The sequence below is a fragment of the Meleagris gallopavo genome, chromosome 7, assembly GCF_000146605.3.
Source record: "Meleagris gallopavo isolate NT-WF06-2002-E0010 breed Aviagen turkey brand Nicholas breeding stock chromosome 7, Turkey_5.1, whole genome shotgun sequence".
NCBI lineage: Eukaryota > Metazoa > Chordata > Aves > Galliformes > Phasianidae > Meleagris > Meleagris gallopavo.
The window spans coordinates 4,687,459-4,704,912 of NC_015017.2; the positions used below are offsets into that span (position 1 = coordinate 4,687,459).

General features: G+C 41.4%; 1 protein-coding gene across 1 annotated transcript in view; it reads right to left on the reverse strand.

Moving 5' to 3' along the window:
- Positions 1-17,454, reverse strand: part of UNC80 (unc-80 homolog, NALCN channel complex subunit) — a 119,809-nt gene that overhangs the window by 49,169 nt on the left and 53,186 nt on the right. Inside the window, exons 25-32 of the mRNA XM_031554277.1 lie at positions 16,012-16,145; positions 13,884-14,049; positions 10,195-10,398; positions 8,554-8,654; positions 6,510-6,707; positions 4,660-4,767; positions 3,789-3,927; positions 290-471 (exon numbers count right to left, since the gene is read on the reverse strand). Coding sequence (XP_031410137.1) covers positions 290-471; positions 3,789-3,927; positions 4,660-4,767; positions 6,510-6,707; positions 8,554-8,654; positions 10,195-10,398; positions 13,884-14,049; positions 16,012-16,145 — 1,232 coding nt within the window. The remainder of the gene's footprint in view (positions 1-289; positions 472-3,788; positions 3,928-4,659; positions 4,768-6,509; positions 6,708-8,553; positions 8,655-10,194; positions 10,399-13,883; positions 14,050-16,011; positions 16,146-17,454) is intronic.

Consider the following 17,454-nt stretch of genomic DNA (forward strand, 5'->3'; position numbering starts at 1 on the left):
ATTAATGCCTGTAGTGCTAAGTGCTAATTAAAGAGTACCTCACTATAAAGTAAGACCACATTGACAGATCTCTTTCTTTATCTGTTTTTCTTGACCTCATTATGTGTTCCCCAGTATACTCTTCCCATTTTATACAGGAGTTCCAACACCACCTATACCTAAGTATGAATGAGATGACCATTTTTTCCTAAACAGATTTTGAGGCAATTTCATGTTAGCATGTCATAACACATCTATCCTACAAGACAAGCCACAAACGGTAACATTGTGTTTCACGTATTCTATCTACCTTAAAAATCTGTTGAGCTCCTTCTTCCATCCTAGGCCAGACTTGATACCGAAACCTCCAGAGCGTGTGAAATTTGAGAATGGCATTCAGTCTTTGCACTGTCTCCGGGTGGTGAAATTCGGACATCAGCATGTCAGAAACAGCCTCTGGCACTTTCACAGCACATAGCAGGAACATGGCAGCTGCAGAGAGAGAACATCTGATCTTCTGTTTCCCTTATTAATGTGTTTACTTGGCAGGAAAAAATGCAGCTGTACAAACCCTAACCAGAAAGAAACTCTGATTCCAAAATTGAGATCAGCAGTTTACTAAGCTTAGCAAAACTTGTACTGGACCATGAAACAAAAATGTCTATGATTCTATCCTTTGGAGCCACACAGCATTATGCATGTAAGAAATTCTGTCAAACCTACTTTTAAAACAAAACATAGCTCTGCCCTTCTTACTAACACTCAGTCACAACTGATATAAAATAAGAAGCATCTCTTGAAATAACAAGACTAACTCAGCTTGGCTTTCTCAAGTTTCACTTCTGATTGCTTCCTGTGATGATTGGTAAAGGCTTGTTTAACAACTCAGCCTTTCCCTCAGAGCAGGAGCAAGTGGCTCAGTAGAAGACCCACACGTCAGTTTCCATGGGATAGAAACAAAAAGAATGGTTCTTACATAACTGCAGTGGTTACAATCTGCCTACAAGAGAAAACAGTGCTGCTAAGAACTGGGAGACAAACAGCAAGGTCACAATGGAAGACAACAGAATAGAAGTTGAGGTGACCCACTGTTGTTTCATTAGAGCATATCTGAATACAAACAGAACAACTCCAGCCCTATGGAGGCCAATTAATTTAGGTGTATATCCAAGGGGCACTGAGCAGGAAGCAAGAGAACAGTGCTGCTGTGGCTGGTTGGTGTGTGCGAGTACTCACGGCTTCTTTGACCAGTAGCTGAGCAAAGATCACTGGAGATTATTTCTCTTTGGGAGTAATTCTTCCACAGTAGAAAAAGAACAATTACCATCGTGTTCACCTCAACACTTACTTAGAAGGTGCCAGGCATGAGAGCTGTACTGACAGAAGGCAATCTGAACACATGCAGAAAACAAGGCTGATCTTTGACTTCTTAGGTACTGCCTTGCACTGCAGAGGCTTCCAGTTCTGCTACAACATCCTGCTTCAGATCTGTACAGTCCCTCCTGCTTCACCAGCAGAGAGAACCTTTCTACTCTTTGGTGTTTTAACTACATCAAGTCTTAGCAGGACTGATTTGAAACCGAGAGTTCACAATGAAAGGTTTCCAAAACCCCAAATAAGAGATTCAGCCTGGAAAGGAGCCAGTAGATGGTGCTGTTGTACACCAACACACGATTTCCTTTCATCCAGCTTGCGGATAGCAACATTGGGAACGTTCACGTTTGACCTTGATAGAATGTAAATCATGCCAGGGCTGAAATCACTCCATACTAAACAGCTACTACAGTCTCTCAGGTGGATTTCAATCCTCCCTCGAGGAAGAGGAAGAAGAGGAAGATGCATCTAACAGGCTGCACTGGAGGGGCAGGCAAATAGCACTCCTCAGAAAGAGGAGTCTTAGTAGGGTTCTGATAAAGAAAAAACAGTAGTCAAATTATTTTCCTAAAAAGCAGTCTGAAGTGGGGGGAAAGAAGTGCAGCCTCAGGCAGCTTGCTTTTTTTCTTTATTTTGCTCCACTCTTCCTGTTTGCACATTTGGTCCAGTGCATTGGGTTTTCATAGTGTCTGTAGCAGGGGGTCTCCAAGATGGCCTCTGTGAGAAGAGAGACCAGGGCCACCCCCCATGCTGGACATTTCTAGATAGCTCAAAGATCGGGACTATAGCTGCTGGCTAAAGCTGAACCAATGAGCTGGTCATGCCTCTGTGCACATGCGTTTAAGAAAGGGTAAAAAATCCTGTGCAGCATCTGCAAGAGAAATGAGTGAGAAAAACAAGCCTGCAGACACCAAGGTCAGTGAAGAAGGAAGGGAGGAGATGTTCCAGGTACTGGAGAAGATGCCCTGCAACCCATGGAGAAGACAATGGTGGCACATGCTGTCCTCCTGCAGTCCATGGTGTACCACATCAGAGCAATATACACATTGCAGCTCATGGAGAACCCCACACTGCAGCAGATGGATACATGCTAAAGGAAACTGCAGCCCATGGGGAGCCCACACAAAAGCAGCATCCTACAAAGATCTGCGGCCTGTGGAGAGGAGCCCATGCTGGAACAGGTATTCTGGCAGGAACTGCAGCCCATGGGGGAGCTGTGCTGGAGCAGTCCATTCCTAAAAGAACTCAGCCTATTATATAGACCCATTCTGGAGCAGTTCTTGAACTGCAGCCCGTGGGAAGGGCCCATGCTAGAATAGTTCATGAAAGAATATTGCCACAGAAGGGATCCAGTGCAGAAATATGGGAAAAGGGTGAAAAGGAAGGAGCAGCAAAGGATTTTGAACTTAGTACAGCTCCATTCCTCTTCCCCCTGCACTGTTCAGAGAGTAGCAGAATGTAGAAAAGTCATGAGTGAAGTTGAGCTTGGAAGGAAGGTGGTGATAGAGAAGGTGGTTTTATTTTCTTCTTGGTAGTCACTATACTATGTTATTAATTATCAATGAAGTAAAGTAATTTTACCCAAGTTAAGTCTGTTTGCTTGTGACAGGTTAGCAATCTCTCTCTGTCCTTATTTTGACCTTGATTTTTCCCCTCTTACTTTCTCCCCTTGCTGAGGAGTGAGAGAGTGGCTTGGTGGGCACCTGAGGCACTGAAAAGAACTGTGCTGGGTTAACCTTGAAACACAGAATCATAGAATCATAGAATGGCCCAGATTGGAAGGGACTTCAAGGATCGTCAAGCTCCAACATCCATGCTGCATGCAGGACCACCAACCTCCCCATTTAATACCAGACCACGTTGCTCAGGGCCCCATCCAACCTGGCCTTGAACACCTGCAGGGACGGGGCATCCACAACCTCTCCGGGCAGCCTGTTCCACCATCTCACCACTCTCCCCATGAAGAAGTTCCCCTTGATATCCAACCTAAATCTTCCCTCCTTCAACTAAAAACCACTTCCCCTTGTCCTGCCGTTATCTATCCTTGTAAAGAGTTGACCTTGCCTGGTCTCTGGTCAAGACAGAAACAGCTTAATGAAAGAAAAACAAAGGCAACATACTTGAGCAAACTCTGGATTGATTATATTGCTGTATTTCCTCTGCATAGAAATCCTGCTAAACACAAATTACCAGTTCTGTTTTTCTCTGCTTGTTGGCCGTAAACAGGGCTGTGCAGATTGTCTGCCTGGACCTTCTGACCACCTCCTTTGTATAGAGCACAAAAGCACAGGAAGGTCTGTGAAAACCAAATAGCCCTAACGAAACCCTTGATGTCATGAAGACCTCCTCCACTAGAGAGCTGTCTTGCAAGGCCTTGTAACCTGCCGTGAGTTTAGTTGTCTGGCTAAATACACTGACTGGTTTTGTTCCCTTACCTGCTGCTCCAGCCATGTGCTCATCCACACTGAGCAGGAGCTCCCAAGCCGCAGGATGGATGTCCCCATACATTTCCTCAGTGAGGACAGGAGCTGCCTTGATTAGCAGTGACAAAGGTGCAGGGGAAAGGCTCATAACCTGTAAAAATATTTAAAAATAAAAGTGTCATGACCTACAGCTGAGCTGTGCCATCTGTCTTCAGTGAACAAGGCCTTGCATTTTTAAAAATTACCCTAGTTTTGGACAGCACTTTATCTGCCTGATAGCTTTTAGTTTCTGTCATTCCAGATAATGTTCCACAGAAGAACATTACCTTTCAACCTACACTAAACCAGCAGTTGAGTCTGCTGCTAGTCACTTAGGTCACAAAACATGGATAAAGAGGGCAAGAGGAAAGGACAACTCTTCCAAGATGGTGCACAAACACTGATGTCAATCCATGAAAATTTCATAGACAACCAAGAATTGTTCATTGCTTCTTCAAGAATACTGAACAAGAAAGAACAAAGGAAACTTCCTGTACACTGACAGGTTACATCTAAATGTATTCTTGTTTTTTTCTTCTGTTTTATTTTTTGTGTCCCCAGTCTTGATGCATTTATCACTATGGGAAGCCATGGATTTTGATTAACATTTAATGGACCTACATCTTCAAAGGATTCTTTGCCAAGAGTTCCCCTAAAAAGCTTAAATTTAGCATTATTGATCTGATAAAAATATGCAAGTCTGAACTAATCCACACTCAAGAACAACAGTTCTTTCCACCACACGGGCTTCATGATCCGTACACATTTTCTTTCTTGTTGCAGCTTGACCCAACATCTGTGTAGCAACCTCCCCAACCAGTGTATGGCCTAGCCTAGTCAGTACCTGGTGCCTAATGTATTTTAACATTCCAGAGTCCTTCTTTCCTTCCAAGTTGATATCAATCACTCTCTTTTTTAGAGAGGGAGTTCTGAGGCATGACTTGTCTGAGCACTGAAAAAGAAAGAAGAAAAAATAAGAAAGTGTTCTCATTTTGATTTCCTGAAGTTTGGAAAGAGAGATCACATACGAATTTCCATACACTAGAAGCTGCCCAGTACCAGAGGGGCAGCACCAAGCCCTTTCCTGTGCTAGCAACAGGCCTAGTATCAGTGAGATGACATCCCATTTTGTTCTCTTTTTAACACTGCTTTTCTCAATAAAAGCTTGAAGATGACAATAAACCGAATGAGGACTGTGAATGTTCCTTGTGTAATCTTCATAGGTGACACGTGTATTTTAGGTGAACAGTATTTTAAACACAGAAGTGGTACAAAAGCCACAGCTTTCCCAAAAATTCCCAACTGAAACGTTTGCTGTGTACAACACTTATTCCTCTCTCAGCTACATTTACTTTCTGCAGAAAACATGTGACAACTCATTTTAAGACTTCAGCTCGTGCCTGCCTGATTGTTGTCTCTAGCAGATTGCCAATGCCAATGACAGTGACAAGGCCTGTTCATGCTCTTTGTTCACAATATCAAGAACTTTCCCAGAATGCTGTTTCCACAGATTTTTTTCCTCAAGCTGGTAGCCTGCTGATTAAAACAGGATCTCTCATTTTTCAGGGGGCTCACAAGCCCCATGATTAAATTTGTGTCATACTGCTTTGCAGTTGGAGATGAAACAATATACAGCATTGCGCAGTGTTCTTTTGCTACTTTTCATGAACACTGCCAGCTCATCTCACGCCTGCTTTCCGTGGAGGAAACGACTGCCTCTATTTCTTAATATCTAATTTATACACTGCTTTTCTATGCCAGAGGAAACATATGGGAGTTATTCTTTCCAGGAAAGCAGAATCATTACCTCATGTAATCTTCCCTGTGCTTTGTTCCATAAAAATACCCTTCTAACTTGACAGGAAACACACAATCCACCAGTTGATAAAGAAACTTTCAAAATTATTCTTATAGTCTTTCATTTCCACTTATGCAGATGAGAGCCGCTCTACCCAACTCAAATCTTGATGAGAGTTTCATGAACACTTTCACTTTTGCTGTTACTGCTAAGTAGCAGGATGATTTCTGCCATTACAAATATTCAGAAGAATGTCTGTCTTTTGTGGTCGAGGCTATATAGGTATTTACCAGATACTTACTTTATTCATTCGGTAGCTCTGTGGGTATTTTGCTGAACCAACACATGTACTTTCAGTGAAGTTAAAGGCACTGCGCATATGCCTAAAAAGGCACAAGCTTTTGTGACTGTCTTGCAGAGATGATCATTAAAAGCATCTCACTAAAGAGATTGTAATATTAAAGACCAATGCATACAGTTATTGGAAAAGAGCAGAAATCTCAGATCTAAAGGAAATCTTGCAAGGTTTTACCAGAATTCCAAGAATGATTCTTATTAACAGACAAGAAGGAACAGGAAAAAAGGAATGAGACTCCAGGGGCTGATAAACAGATCTCATAAAAGAACAGTACATTTAAGGTCAGGCTATAGGCATTTTAACATCCTTATCAGCAGCCAAGATTCTTCCTGAACAATACAGTTTACATTCCTTCCATAATGCTAAATGACTTCATAACTTTTTGCAGAAGGACTATGTTTAGGAAAGTGCTGTGTTCCTTTTCTCATGAAAGAACATTATTTGGATACATTATGCAGTCCTTGAAGATTATGCCTTGCCCAGAGAACAAAACAAAAGAAAAAAACATAAAAATATAATAGATTTTCCATTTACTCACTTCTTTTTGCTTTTTGCCTCTTGCCACACTGTTCAATGTGCTGTTTTCTCGAAGAGAGTCCACTGTGTCTCCATAGAGGAGTTTGATGGCACGGACAAGGCGAGCGCAGGACCGGCTATGATGGAGGTAGCAGTGTGGGTGACAGTAGTCAATGTGAGTACATATGAAACTTTGCTGATTGCATAAGAGGATCATAACCTTGAAAGGAATAAAATTGGATAGTTATCTATAGAGTCATGCTGCATAGCATATGCAGCCAGCGATGGGGACGGCAAGCTGATATTCACAGCCTAGCTGGCAAGGCAAGATGCTCAACATAGCTTTTTGAAAAGGTAAGCCTACCTGTGCTGACACACCTGCAAGTAGTTTATGAACTGGCTAGGCACAGCTAAATAAACGTTGGCATTAACAAAGCAGACAAAGGAAGAGAGCTGCTGTAGATGCATATGTTTGGCTGGTGGCAAGATCATGGTTGAGGAAAACAGTGAACTCTCAGGTCACAGAAAAGCTATTCTATCACCAGTCTGAGAGGAAGACTTAGACTGGAAACAGTTAACTACTCAATCACCATCAAAGCTGCAAACCCACTAGGTTCAGGAGTTAGTTTCCTTCAAGGAAAGGGAAATGAAATGTCTCAATATACTCTCAAGTAGTAATTAGCTCTGCCAGTGGTTATGTGGTAGGTATACTTGCCTTGCTGTGCTTGGGTAGGCCCAATCCAGCCTAACTTTATGTTAGCTGGCTCAGCTACTATTTCTAGTGGTGATGCCATATGGCAGCAGAGAGCTGCAAAATCAATCTAAGAAACAGAGTAAATATCCGGGCATTTTGCTCTACTAAGCCCTGCTTTGCTGTAGCAACACACTATAGCAACTTTGCTGTAGACTCCAAACTAATCAATTAAAAGCAACCTTCCTCTGCAATTCAGTGACTGCTCTCTGGTTGTACCTCAGAGGATTCATTCCTGGAGGAAGAGAGTTCAGTCCAGCAGCAGTTTGTACATAGGTCTTCAAGTCACAGACAACACCAGACAGTTTGTAGTATTTCAGGGGAAACACTGGGGCATCTGCAAGCTGTTCACACTGTACATCATAATTGGCCTTTATAAACCTCTCTCTTCATCGTACAACCTAATGTGGAAATACCTAGAACTACCAGAAGGAGGCTATCCCACACTTTCCATGCATTTAATACCTCTGCAGCTGCGGTCTGCCCACTCTCTCAGGTAAGGCAGGCACATTACTCTCCACTCTCAAATATTTAGGCTTTTGAAAGGTCAGGAGCTTAATTTAAGACAAATCTCAGCAGCATATTTGGGATTGTTGTCTTTGCTTACTTGTTCTGGTACTGCTTTATTTTGGGGTCAATCAGGGATAACTCAAGTCACTAGTGCTGTATGAATGCATGAATGATGAATCTGATCAGCACTGTATAGCCTCTACTGAGCCCTGGGTGCACTGTAACTTGTAGTTACACACAGTGAGGACATTGTATAGGGCTGCCGTAAAGGAAATGTTGGTGCATGCAGAGAAGAAACTGAAACCAATGATCCTTTTGAGTGGTTTGCATGACTGCCAAGGAAAGCAGGTTTTTGCTTCGCTGCAGTTTTAACTAACACCCACCCACACTTTCTTTCCAACAAACAAAAATGAGAAAGTTCTTAAGTGATACTGGTACATCTGTGGCATTAACTTGAACAGGTGATTTTTTAAATTGTCCTTTCTCCTAAGCAGGATAATCGAACCAAGTGAGAAAAATAGCTCAACTTCCCTTCATTTCATGCTTCGTGTTTAACAGTCCACACATCCTCCCACACTGAGTAAAGGCATCATGTTTTATCCTAAGCTGCTAGGTAGGGAGATGACTTTATACTCTATTAATTCATCACTCAGTACACACTTCCACGTCTACATACTCAGCTTAGTACAGTGGATTTTCCAGTTGACATGTAACCACTACCAGCAACAGAGAAGTGACAGAGAAGTAAGGTAGTCCAGGGACTGAGGACTGAGCTTGGAAAACATGGTCAATGACCCATACTTACATGCAGCCATGACATGTTCCGATGATAGTTCTCCTCTGTGCCTGTGCTGCTCAGCACCTCTGGCTCAATGCTAGGTTCGCTCGCGCTCCACGGGCTCCCTTCTTCAAAAGAAAAATATCCAAAGGTGGTTGTTTTTATTGCTTCCTATATGCTTAAAGCCTAGGGACAGCACTTGTAAGCCAGGCAAGCCTTGTGGAAACAGACCACAGTACACTGAATATGCCACACTGAAAAACTGCATTTGGACACCCCTCCCCAGTGTTGGTATCATGGTGGTTTGACAATTACAATTCAGACGTCAACGTCTCACAGGCCATCTTTGTCAGTAGCAAACTGCTCCCTCCCCACATATTTTCTTTAGCGCAAAGGGAGGAGGAAATAAAAAAAAAAGCATCAGGAAGAACTTCTTCGCACCATTCAGATGCTATAAATGGTTGGTTTAGTGATCTGCATTGACTGGGCTCTGTGATTAAAAACATCAAAAAAAAAAAAAAATCCAACCAGAAGTGGCATCCAACTGGAAGCACCAGTGGGCCACGTAACTGCTAAATGCCCATGGAAACTGCTAACATTACGGGGATGAAAGGGGAAAAAAATCCTGATTCTAGCATACTAGTTCTAGAGAATTCAGGCAAAGGAGAGATTTATGTGGGAACAGCACTGATCCCTGTGTTTCCTGCAGCCATTTCATTACCTGTGGGTTTTCTATAATACTAACAGTACTGTTAAGGGATGACTGGAGATGAACTCTACTTAATCCTTTCTTTCTCCTCTTTAAATGAACTCTGATTTTCCAAAGACTACAGAACAGGCAATGCTACTCTCCATACTCTCCATGTTTCCTTAATAAAACATCCTCTGATCAACATAAAAATGACTATTCAGCTTGGGATGCCGTTTCCACTCTAAATGGATCCAAACCTTAGCTTTTCGTTAACAACTCTAATAGAGAGAGTCCCTTAAATTCAACTGTGATGGAGATTTCTTCTGACAGGATGCGTATTTGGTTTCCATAACATGCATATACTGAGATTCATCTTTATGAAAACTAAGGAAGGCAACTGTAAACTGTAAAGTATATGTATATGCCAATATGTAGAAATATAGTATGTAGCACGCACATGTTATGTTCTACATATAGGTATATATATATATACTACATGCCATATGGCATGCTTATGATATCATGTACTACATAAATATGAAGCACATGTTCAAACATATATATATATATCCTATCTGTTAATATAGACAATAAAATATCATATGTGCATATGACCTTATTCTTTATATCATATGATTTAGGGGGGTGTGTATGTGCATATACACATGTGCATGTGCTCCCCTAAAGACAGCATGCATTCAGCTGGCAGACACCAGCATTCCAAGAGTTCATGCTGTAACACGGAGCTCTGAATGGACAGTCTGCACATGGAGCTGACCCTGCAGCCAAGCCTTCGGCGGCAGGATTTGAACCATATTCTACCCAGGCCCTACTTCCGGCAGTCCATGAAAAGGACTCTAGATTTTTCCTAGCCTGTTGGGGTGGGGGTCTGTTGTTTCTAGCTCTGCTGCAATCACGTCAAGAGTTTAGGACCTGCCTACTCATCCCCTCCCTTTCCACCCACTCATCTAAGTTACCTATATCAGTGACAGTGTCCCTGCTGTGGGACAGCTGCAGCTCCTCATTCTCAGACTCTGAGTCCTGCCGTGATAACTTGGTGCTCTTTAGGCTGCCGGCCCGGCGAATGCTGGAAAGGGAACCCCCCTTCTTCACCCGGAAACTGCGGGTTCCTTTAATCTGGAGCAAGCGGGAGCCTCCTATCCTGATCTTCCTGCTGGGAACTGTATTAAAAGAATAAAAGAGGACTTTTTTCCCCTTAATTTTTCCCCATTTTAGAAAAGAAATATATCCTGGCCCACCCCACCCTCCCAACCTTTTGCTGCCAGCCTGTATTGCAGCATTTTTAATTCTACCAAGAAATGTAGGGCCAGAGGCTCCCTCCAAAGCCACCGCCAATGCAGCTCTGTCAATCAGGCAGTAAAAGTTTAAGGAAATGTGTTCTGCACCTCTTTTCCTGTAGACCTGGTACCTCACCTCAGGCCTTGTCTGTATTTGGAACTAGCCCTTCTTCAACCACCAGCAAGTAGAGTCAGCTGCTCTAACAAAAACCCAAAAAGTGGACAAGGAAAAACTACGATTCACACCACTTTGAATCAATTCCTGCCAGGAAACAGAATCTGTCCAATGGATGTAAATTGCAGTTTTCTTTGCCAGGCCCTGGGGTCTTCATTAGTGCAGAATCACTTCTTGCTAGGGATAGATGGCTGAATCCCAAGCATGAACAAGGCACCATGGAAAAACCTATTTTCTTGTGGGCCTGGGTTCTGTAAAACCCACTGAAATCTGCAGTAGAATCAACTATTCATACAGCACACGTGATTGCAGAAGGGTAGTCTGCTTCATGAAGTTAGCACACACGACTTCTTTGAAGTAAGATTTGCATAAATCCGTGTCTCTGCATGTTACTCTTCATCATTAGAATGCTTTAGAGGAAACAGGAGCACGTAGATCCTCTCCTTCAGACAAATCAGCAGCTTTCAGGCATTAACAACATCCATTAACACTCTGCATTTTTGATGAGCACAGACATGAAATGGTTCAATGTTCAAAGCACCAACCGTTTGCACTTTCGTTCTCCTCTTAGTTCAAAGGCAGTACATGGCAGTATGTCAGTCCAAATGTTGCAACACTCAGTCATTTTACTGCAGATCTAATCAGGCAGGGCCATGTGTGATTGATCACTCTTTTGGAGTCTTGTTGAGAATGAACAGGATACAGGTTTTTTTGGATACCGTGGGTAAGAAAATATTTCAAATGAATTGTATTTTGGCTTCGAGAAATAAAACAGACATACCTTTCCTGCTGAGAATGCTCCTAATTCCTCCAGAACCCAACTCCCACTCCAATTCCAGTGACTAACACCCTGGCCGAAGACAGGATAGGTTCTGACAGCTATTGTTCAGTCGTCACGGATCAGCTGGACAAATCACTGTTGAGTGACCAGAGAATCTCCCTCCAAGTGATCACGCTGAGTTTCTTAGCAATTGTTACTGGTTGAATTTTGCTCAGATAATCTCTATACAGCTGCTCAGTTCACACAAACACCAAACTACTTTAGCTCTTGTAACCGAATTTTGTAGAATACCGCGTTAGTGCCTAAACAGAATGTATGACACAGTGAGAGCCTGCATCTACCTAGCTTTAGTGTCTATATTTCAGACCTACCTGGAGCAGATTCTAGACAGTAAACCCGAAGCTTTTGGATTAGCTGATAAGTCATGCCTGGGGTGAGCAATGAGAACAAAGTTTTTTAACACTCCAGAGTAAGTGAAAGGAAGCAGATTAGTACTTATCAGATAGGTAGAGATAAGGAGACCTGCCTCTGCAGGCAAAAAAAAATTTAGTTATAGTCAAACAACAACATTTTCTTATCTAGAAATGCACAGATTACAAAAGATGCCTCTGCATCTTTTGTGGCCCAGGTAGATCCCCAGAAGAAAATGCTATGGCCAGGAAAAGAACATAATTATTGTAGTTTTTAACTAAAACATTATCGTGCATTTATTTAGATTCCAGACACTTCAAATTCATTTCTTGCCAGCATATATTTAGGGGTCGGCCTTCTTACTTTTATCACCTTTCTCATCTCTAAAATGTAGTTAAGTAGCTTTAGTAAAGAATATTACAGGACAGATTACAGAGAAGGGAAAATTGGAAAAAAACAAAATCTAAAACTGCAGGAAAAATCATTTAAACAAAGTCAATTATCTTTTTTAAAAAATTTCAATTCTACAGTACGCCTGCAGCACGGTAACACACGGAGTTACACCTCAGTCAGTACTGTTTCTAAGGAAAATGAGATAGTTGTAGAATGGCCATCAGAATTTTCCAGCAGCACCACACGCTTGTAAGCATTCTGTCATTAATGAGACTGCTGCCTGAGAGGCTGAAAAGTGTCTTCACGGAATTACACAGCTACCTTCAAAAAACCCAAAACATTTCCTCATCTAAATAGTTAGGAGACATCTGATCCCACTGAGTTAGATTATGAGATAGACTGTAGGTCGGTGTGCATCTCTGAGCTGCCATTACGTCAGGGGTACAAAACACTAGGTTAAGCAGGAATTTAGCTCACCTGACCTTTCTTAGAAAAAAGTCCCTAGCTGTGTTTACAGAAGTAACTGTCCCAGGTGACACACAAATTTGGAGGCAACCGTACACTCCGTGAATCTTAGAAATGCTTCTAATACTTTCTACAGTAATTATGGCAGGGTTACAGCTGAAGATAACAAAGACTTTGTCCAAAGCCCTCTGAAGCGAATAAAAGCGCCTCAATCATCAATACACAGTACAGATCCTAGAGGACAACCAGCCACAGACTTCATCCTTTTCAAGTAATTGTAAAACATTTATACTTTTGAAACAATTATCAAAATTATCATTCAAACATCTGCGTCTTTAAATGGCCTTTATAAGACAGGATTAAATAGTTCTTCCAGAAAATGTGTTTGAGGGAAAATCACTTACAGGTGACTCCTGGCAGTTTAGTTTCTAATTGCAAATAGAAATAATGACTGTATATTGTATTGCAACACTTGTACCATCAGATAGTACGTGAGTTTTGCATGAGATGGCTTAAAAATGGAAACAATCTGCTTTTCTCAGCAAACACAGTGAGCTTGAGGTTTGCTTGTACAGTATACAGTATGTTGGTCACATTAATCTGCTAGCCATCAAAAGCCACATATGTGTGTTTTTTTCATGTGGTAGCAAAGAATTCAAGAGATCAAGTGATCACCCACTAATTCCATGAGATGCCATGACTTCCAAACCAGTACAGATTTTCACAGAAAGATCCCAATATTCCCTCCTATCTCTGGTTTATATAATAAAATAAAATAAAATGTAATCAGAATAAGAAACAAATAAAACCACCTTTGATCTTTATTTATGAAGTGTATCAAATAGTGATGCTTCTAACAGCATTGCACTGAGATACAATTTCATGTAAAACATCCTCCTTTCTATAAATCTTGCAGTGCTCTCAATTGGTTTCAGTCATAGCAGTGCTTTGTAAAATTTAATATCTTTGCTTCTCACATTCGATATTTTGAAACCTGAAGGCAAAAAGCATCTCAGAAATGATTCAGAGCCACATGACTCCATGGCCTCCTGCTTTTTAACACAGTCTATGCAAATGAAAACATAAAATCAAGCGCCACTTCACAAGCCTGAAGAATACACAAGCCTTGTTGTGCCAACAAACCTTTTTTCTCCTCGAAGCCAGCCTCAGATTTGAGGGTGTGGCTGCTGCTGTGCAGGGAATCCTTTGAATCTTCATTTTCATCCAGAACCCCAGCAAAGCTGATTTTTCTTTCATACCTGTGCCGGTCCATCTCAGGGTCCAGACGTAGCCTACAGCTCTCCAGATCCTGTTGGCAGCATGTAGACCACACAGATGTGCAACCAGTTTGAATCACCATCTTTTTCCACTACAACCATAGAAACTTCAGGAAGAATGGTTCAGATGACTACTTATTTCTGGATAAAATTACGTAGGCTCAAGAGGTCTCTTACTGGAATTTCTATACAAACTCCTACTGAAGTTCCTGGGAACTACCTGGAACATGACAAAATCTTTTACTTTAAGAGCTGGTTAGGGGGAAAAAGAAGAGTTTTGTCGAACATATTCTAGACTGAGTGTGTTGAAATGGGTTAGCTGTTGCTAGTCTATTTCATGCCAGTGGAAGGCCCCAAACAATCTCCAGTCAGCTTTGCAGCTGTGTGGAAAATGAACATAAACGACTATCAGCAAAGCTAACAGTTGATTAGAATAAGGGAAATATTTTGACTTTGCTCAACAACAAAACCTGGGATATAATATATAGCTATAGTAATGGTTTGTAGTGTATTTGGCATTCAAAATTTCCAAGCTTAAAAAGTTATCCAACACAAACAGTTTTAGGCAACAGATCATGAGCTTTTATCCTCAACAAATCTGAACCCAAGCCACAACAGCACTACAGATACATTCCTACAGTACGGTCAGAGTTATCCCCCTTGAAGTGTTTAAACACATGACTCCTCACTGCTGTTTGTCAACGTGTACGCATTGGAAACTGCTGCTCCCACAAAATTAAATGACAGAATGAAAGACATTTTCTTAGCGCATCACACAAAAGTACATATTTCTATTGATCCTCATTATCTACCATATTCTTAGTTTTAAGACAGCTACTTTGCTGAGATGAATCCAAAATTGTGGTATTACCCTACTTTTGGATGTAGTCATTTCTTACGTAGCAAAAATATCAACAAGGTGTTTACGAAGACTCATGCTGAATTTCTCTCTGCTTTTTACTACTGCCATTCTTACATACCTGGGGGCTGAGTCACTTCTTCATAGTTCAGCTACAGCCTTTGAAATCAGTCTCAAACCCTAACTACAACAATGCTGAGCCATCACCCTTTCAAGAACAAATTTGCTGTTATCAGCAAAATTTGGTCCTAGTCATTCATTAACAAAAAGAACAACAGTAGGGCTAAATCCTTTGTGCTTCTCTTAGAAATCTGACTTTTCACTCTTTCTTCAAAAAACGTAGTCTGATTTCCTGAGGAAATTAAGTTTAAAAGATCATACTGCTTATCTGACATTCTACGTTCATCATCTCTGAATTTGCTGGCCACTTCCAACATAACTTGACAGAAGACAGCCTGTATATTTTGTGAAACAACAGGTTGAAGGTGATGTTAAACTCATTAACTGACATAAGAAAATCCACATAAGAATGAGCCGCTAGAAATTACGAGGTTCTGCCATTCAGAAAATTAGCTGTCACCTTAACAAATGCTTAGCTTATTACTCATGCTAATATTTTCCTGTGTCTCCCTTAGGCTCACGGAAGTTTTGTTCGTTCTTTGCTTCTTTCCTTTCTTGCCTTAGTTCCTTCAATTCTATTGATAAGACAACAAAAAAACTGCAACTATGACAAAGAAGTGCAAGCTCTAAACTTCTGCAAATGCTCTACAAACCATCTTCTCCCCTTTCTGCTAACTGTCCTGTTGAGTGTCAGCTGACACTCCTAATCAGCTATTTTGCACTTGAACTGTCATTTGTTGCACTCTCAGGTCCTCCAAACAGTTTCTCAATCCATCTGCTGCTTTCTCTACTTTGAAACTTTCTTGGACTTCCAACACATATTCTGCTTCCCTAGTCTTATCTTTTTAATCAGCTCATTTGATGTGCCATGCCCATCTTCCTAACAGACAATGGCTCCTTTCCCTCTGCATCAGACATTCCCTTGAGTTACCCCAGCCTATCTCTCCTCAGAAAGGCACAGAGCACAGTGACTTTGCTGGCACATCTCCCTCTCCTGTTTCTATTGCCCACTTACCACAAGAGGCTCAGGACGTGGCCTAGGCATGTATGGAAAGGTCTCTCGAAGGAAAGTGGTAACCTCCAGGAGAAGCTGGCAGGCTGCCATTTTCAGCGCAAAAGGACAACAACATTTGGTAGGATTCACAGTGCCTAGGAAAAAATATTTCTATGGTGAGCAAGGAGATGATACAAAATGTTGAACCAAAACGTGACGGACGTTTTTATGTATGGTGCACAATACAAGCTGCACTAAAGAAGGAAAATCCAGAGTTCTATCTATGCTGCTCTTCCTAAACTAAAAGGATCATAATAGTAAAAATATCAATCCATGTATTTACTGGCACGTGGCATAGTCCCAACAGAGTACTCTCCAACATATTACAGTGTATAGTGAGCTATCTACTAAATTAACATGATCTTTTAGTATTTTATACACCTCATTTAATGCTGATACAAGTAAAGAAGTAGATATCCTTCTGTCTCTTTACAGTTTTGCATTCAGACAAATCTTCTGCAATACTGTAAACACAGGAAAGTTTCTCAATATATATATGGAATTATGATTAGCCAGGAAAGAACTACTTCATCTGTTACTAAGTACTATCCAGATAACTGAAAAATGCAGTCTCCTCTGAAATCAAGCTTCTTTATTTGCGCGTGCACAAAAGCCAAATGCCATTCAGAGATAATTAAAGAAAAAAATAATCAAACTGCATATTGATTTTCAATCTAGCAACTTTTTGCAAAGAAACAGTCCAAACAAGAAGGTACTGCCAGTATCAGATAAAACCAGATTAATTCTATGAATCTTATTAATTCCTCTGTACATGCTACGTGTAGTGAAGATGGACTCCACAAGGACTAAAATAATCTGAACTGTTAAATAGAGATGAGCTGCACGGTGTAATGGAAAATCCATCAGCATATTTTATGCTTCTCAGTCTAATTCCGTTGTTCGCAGGGCAGCTTTTGGAAAAATCTGTCTTCAACATGAAAGTTGGATGATTGGATATCTTCTATCTATAACATGGCTTTCAGGCAAGTACTTGAGCTTTTATGTGGCTTTCTAGACCACAGCGTGTCCTCTGTTTGCTCATCTTATGCTGCCTTGTTAAAACAGTTCCACGTCACCTTGGTGAGTGCCCAGTATCAATCGCTGAACAGGGACAAGTAGCCTGTTCCATCACTTCATTACAGGAATGTTCCTCACCTTTTAAAAGGCATTCATGGTACAGGAGAGGAAGAAATTTATGTGCACTCTCCTGCTTTGGACATACCTCCTGAGGAGCCAGTAAAACATCCAGAACAGCCACCCACACTTATCTTGCTTCTAGTGCTGCCACACCATGTAGTGGCACATGTGAAGGTCTAAGCTCAGTGTTAATACCCGTCTTGACACCACTTCCCACAAATGCCATTTCCACCTCCTCCCCTTAATCCCAAAGCTGACCTTCATCTA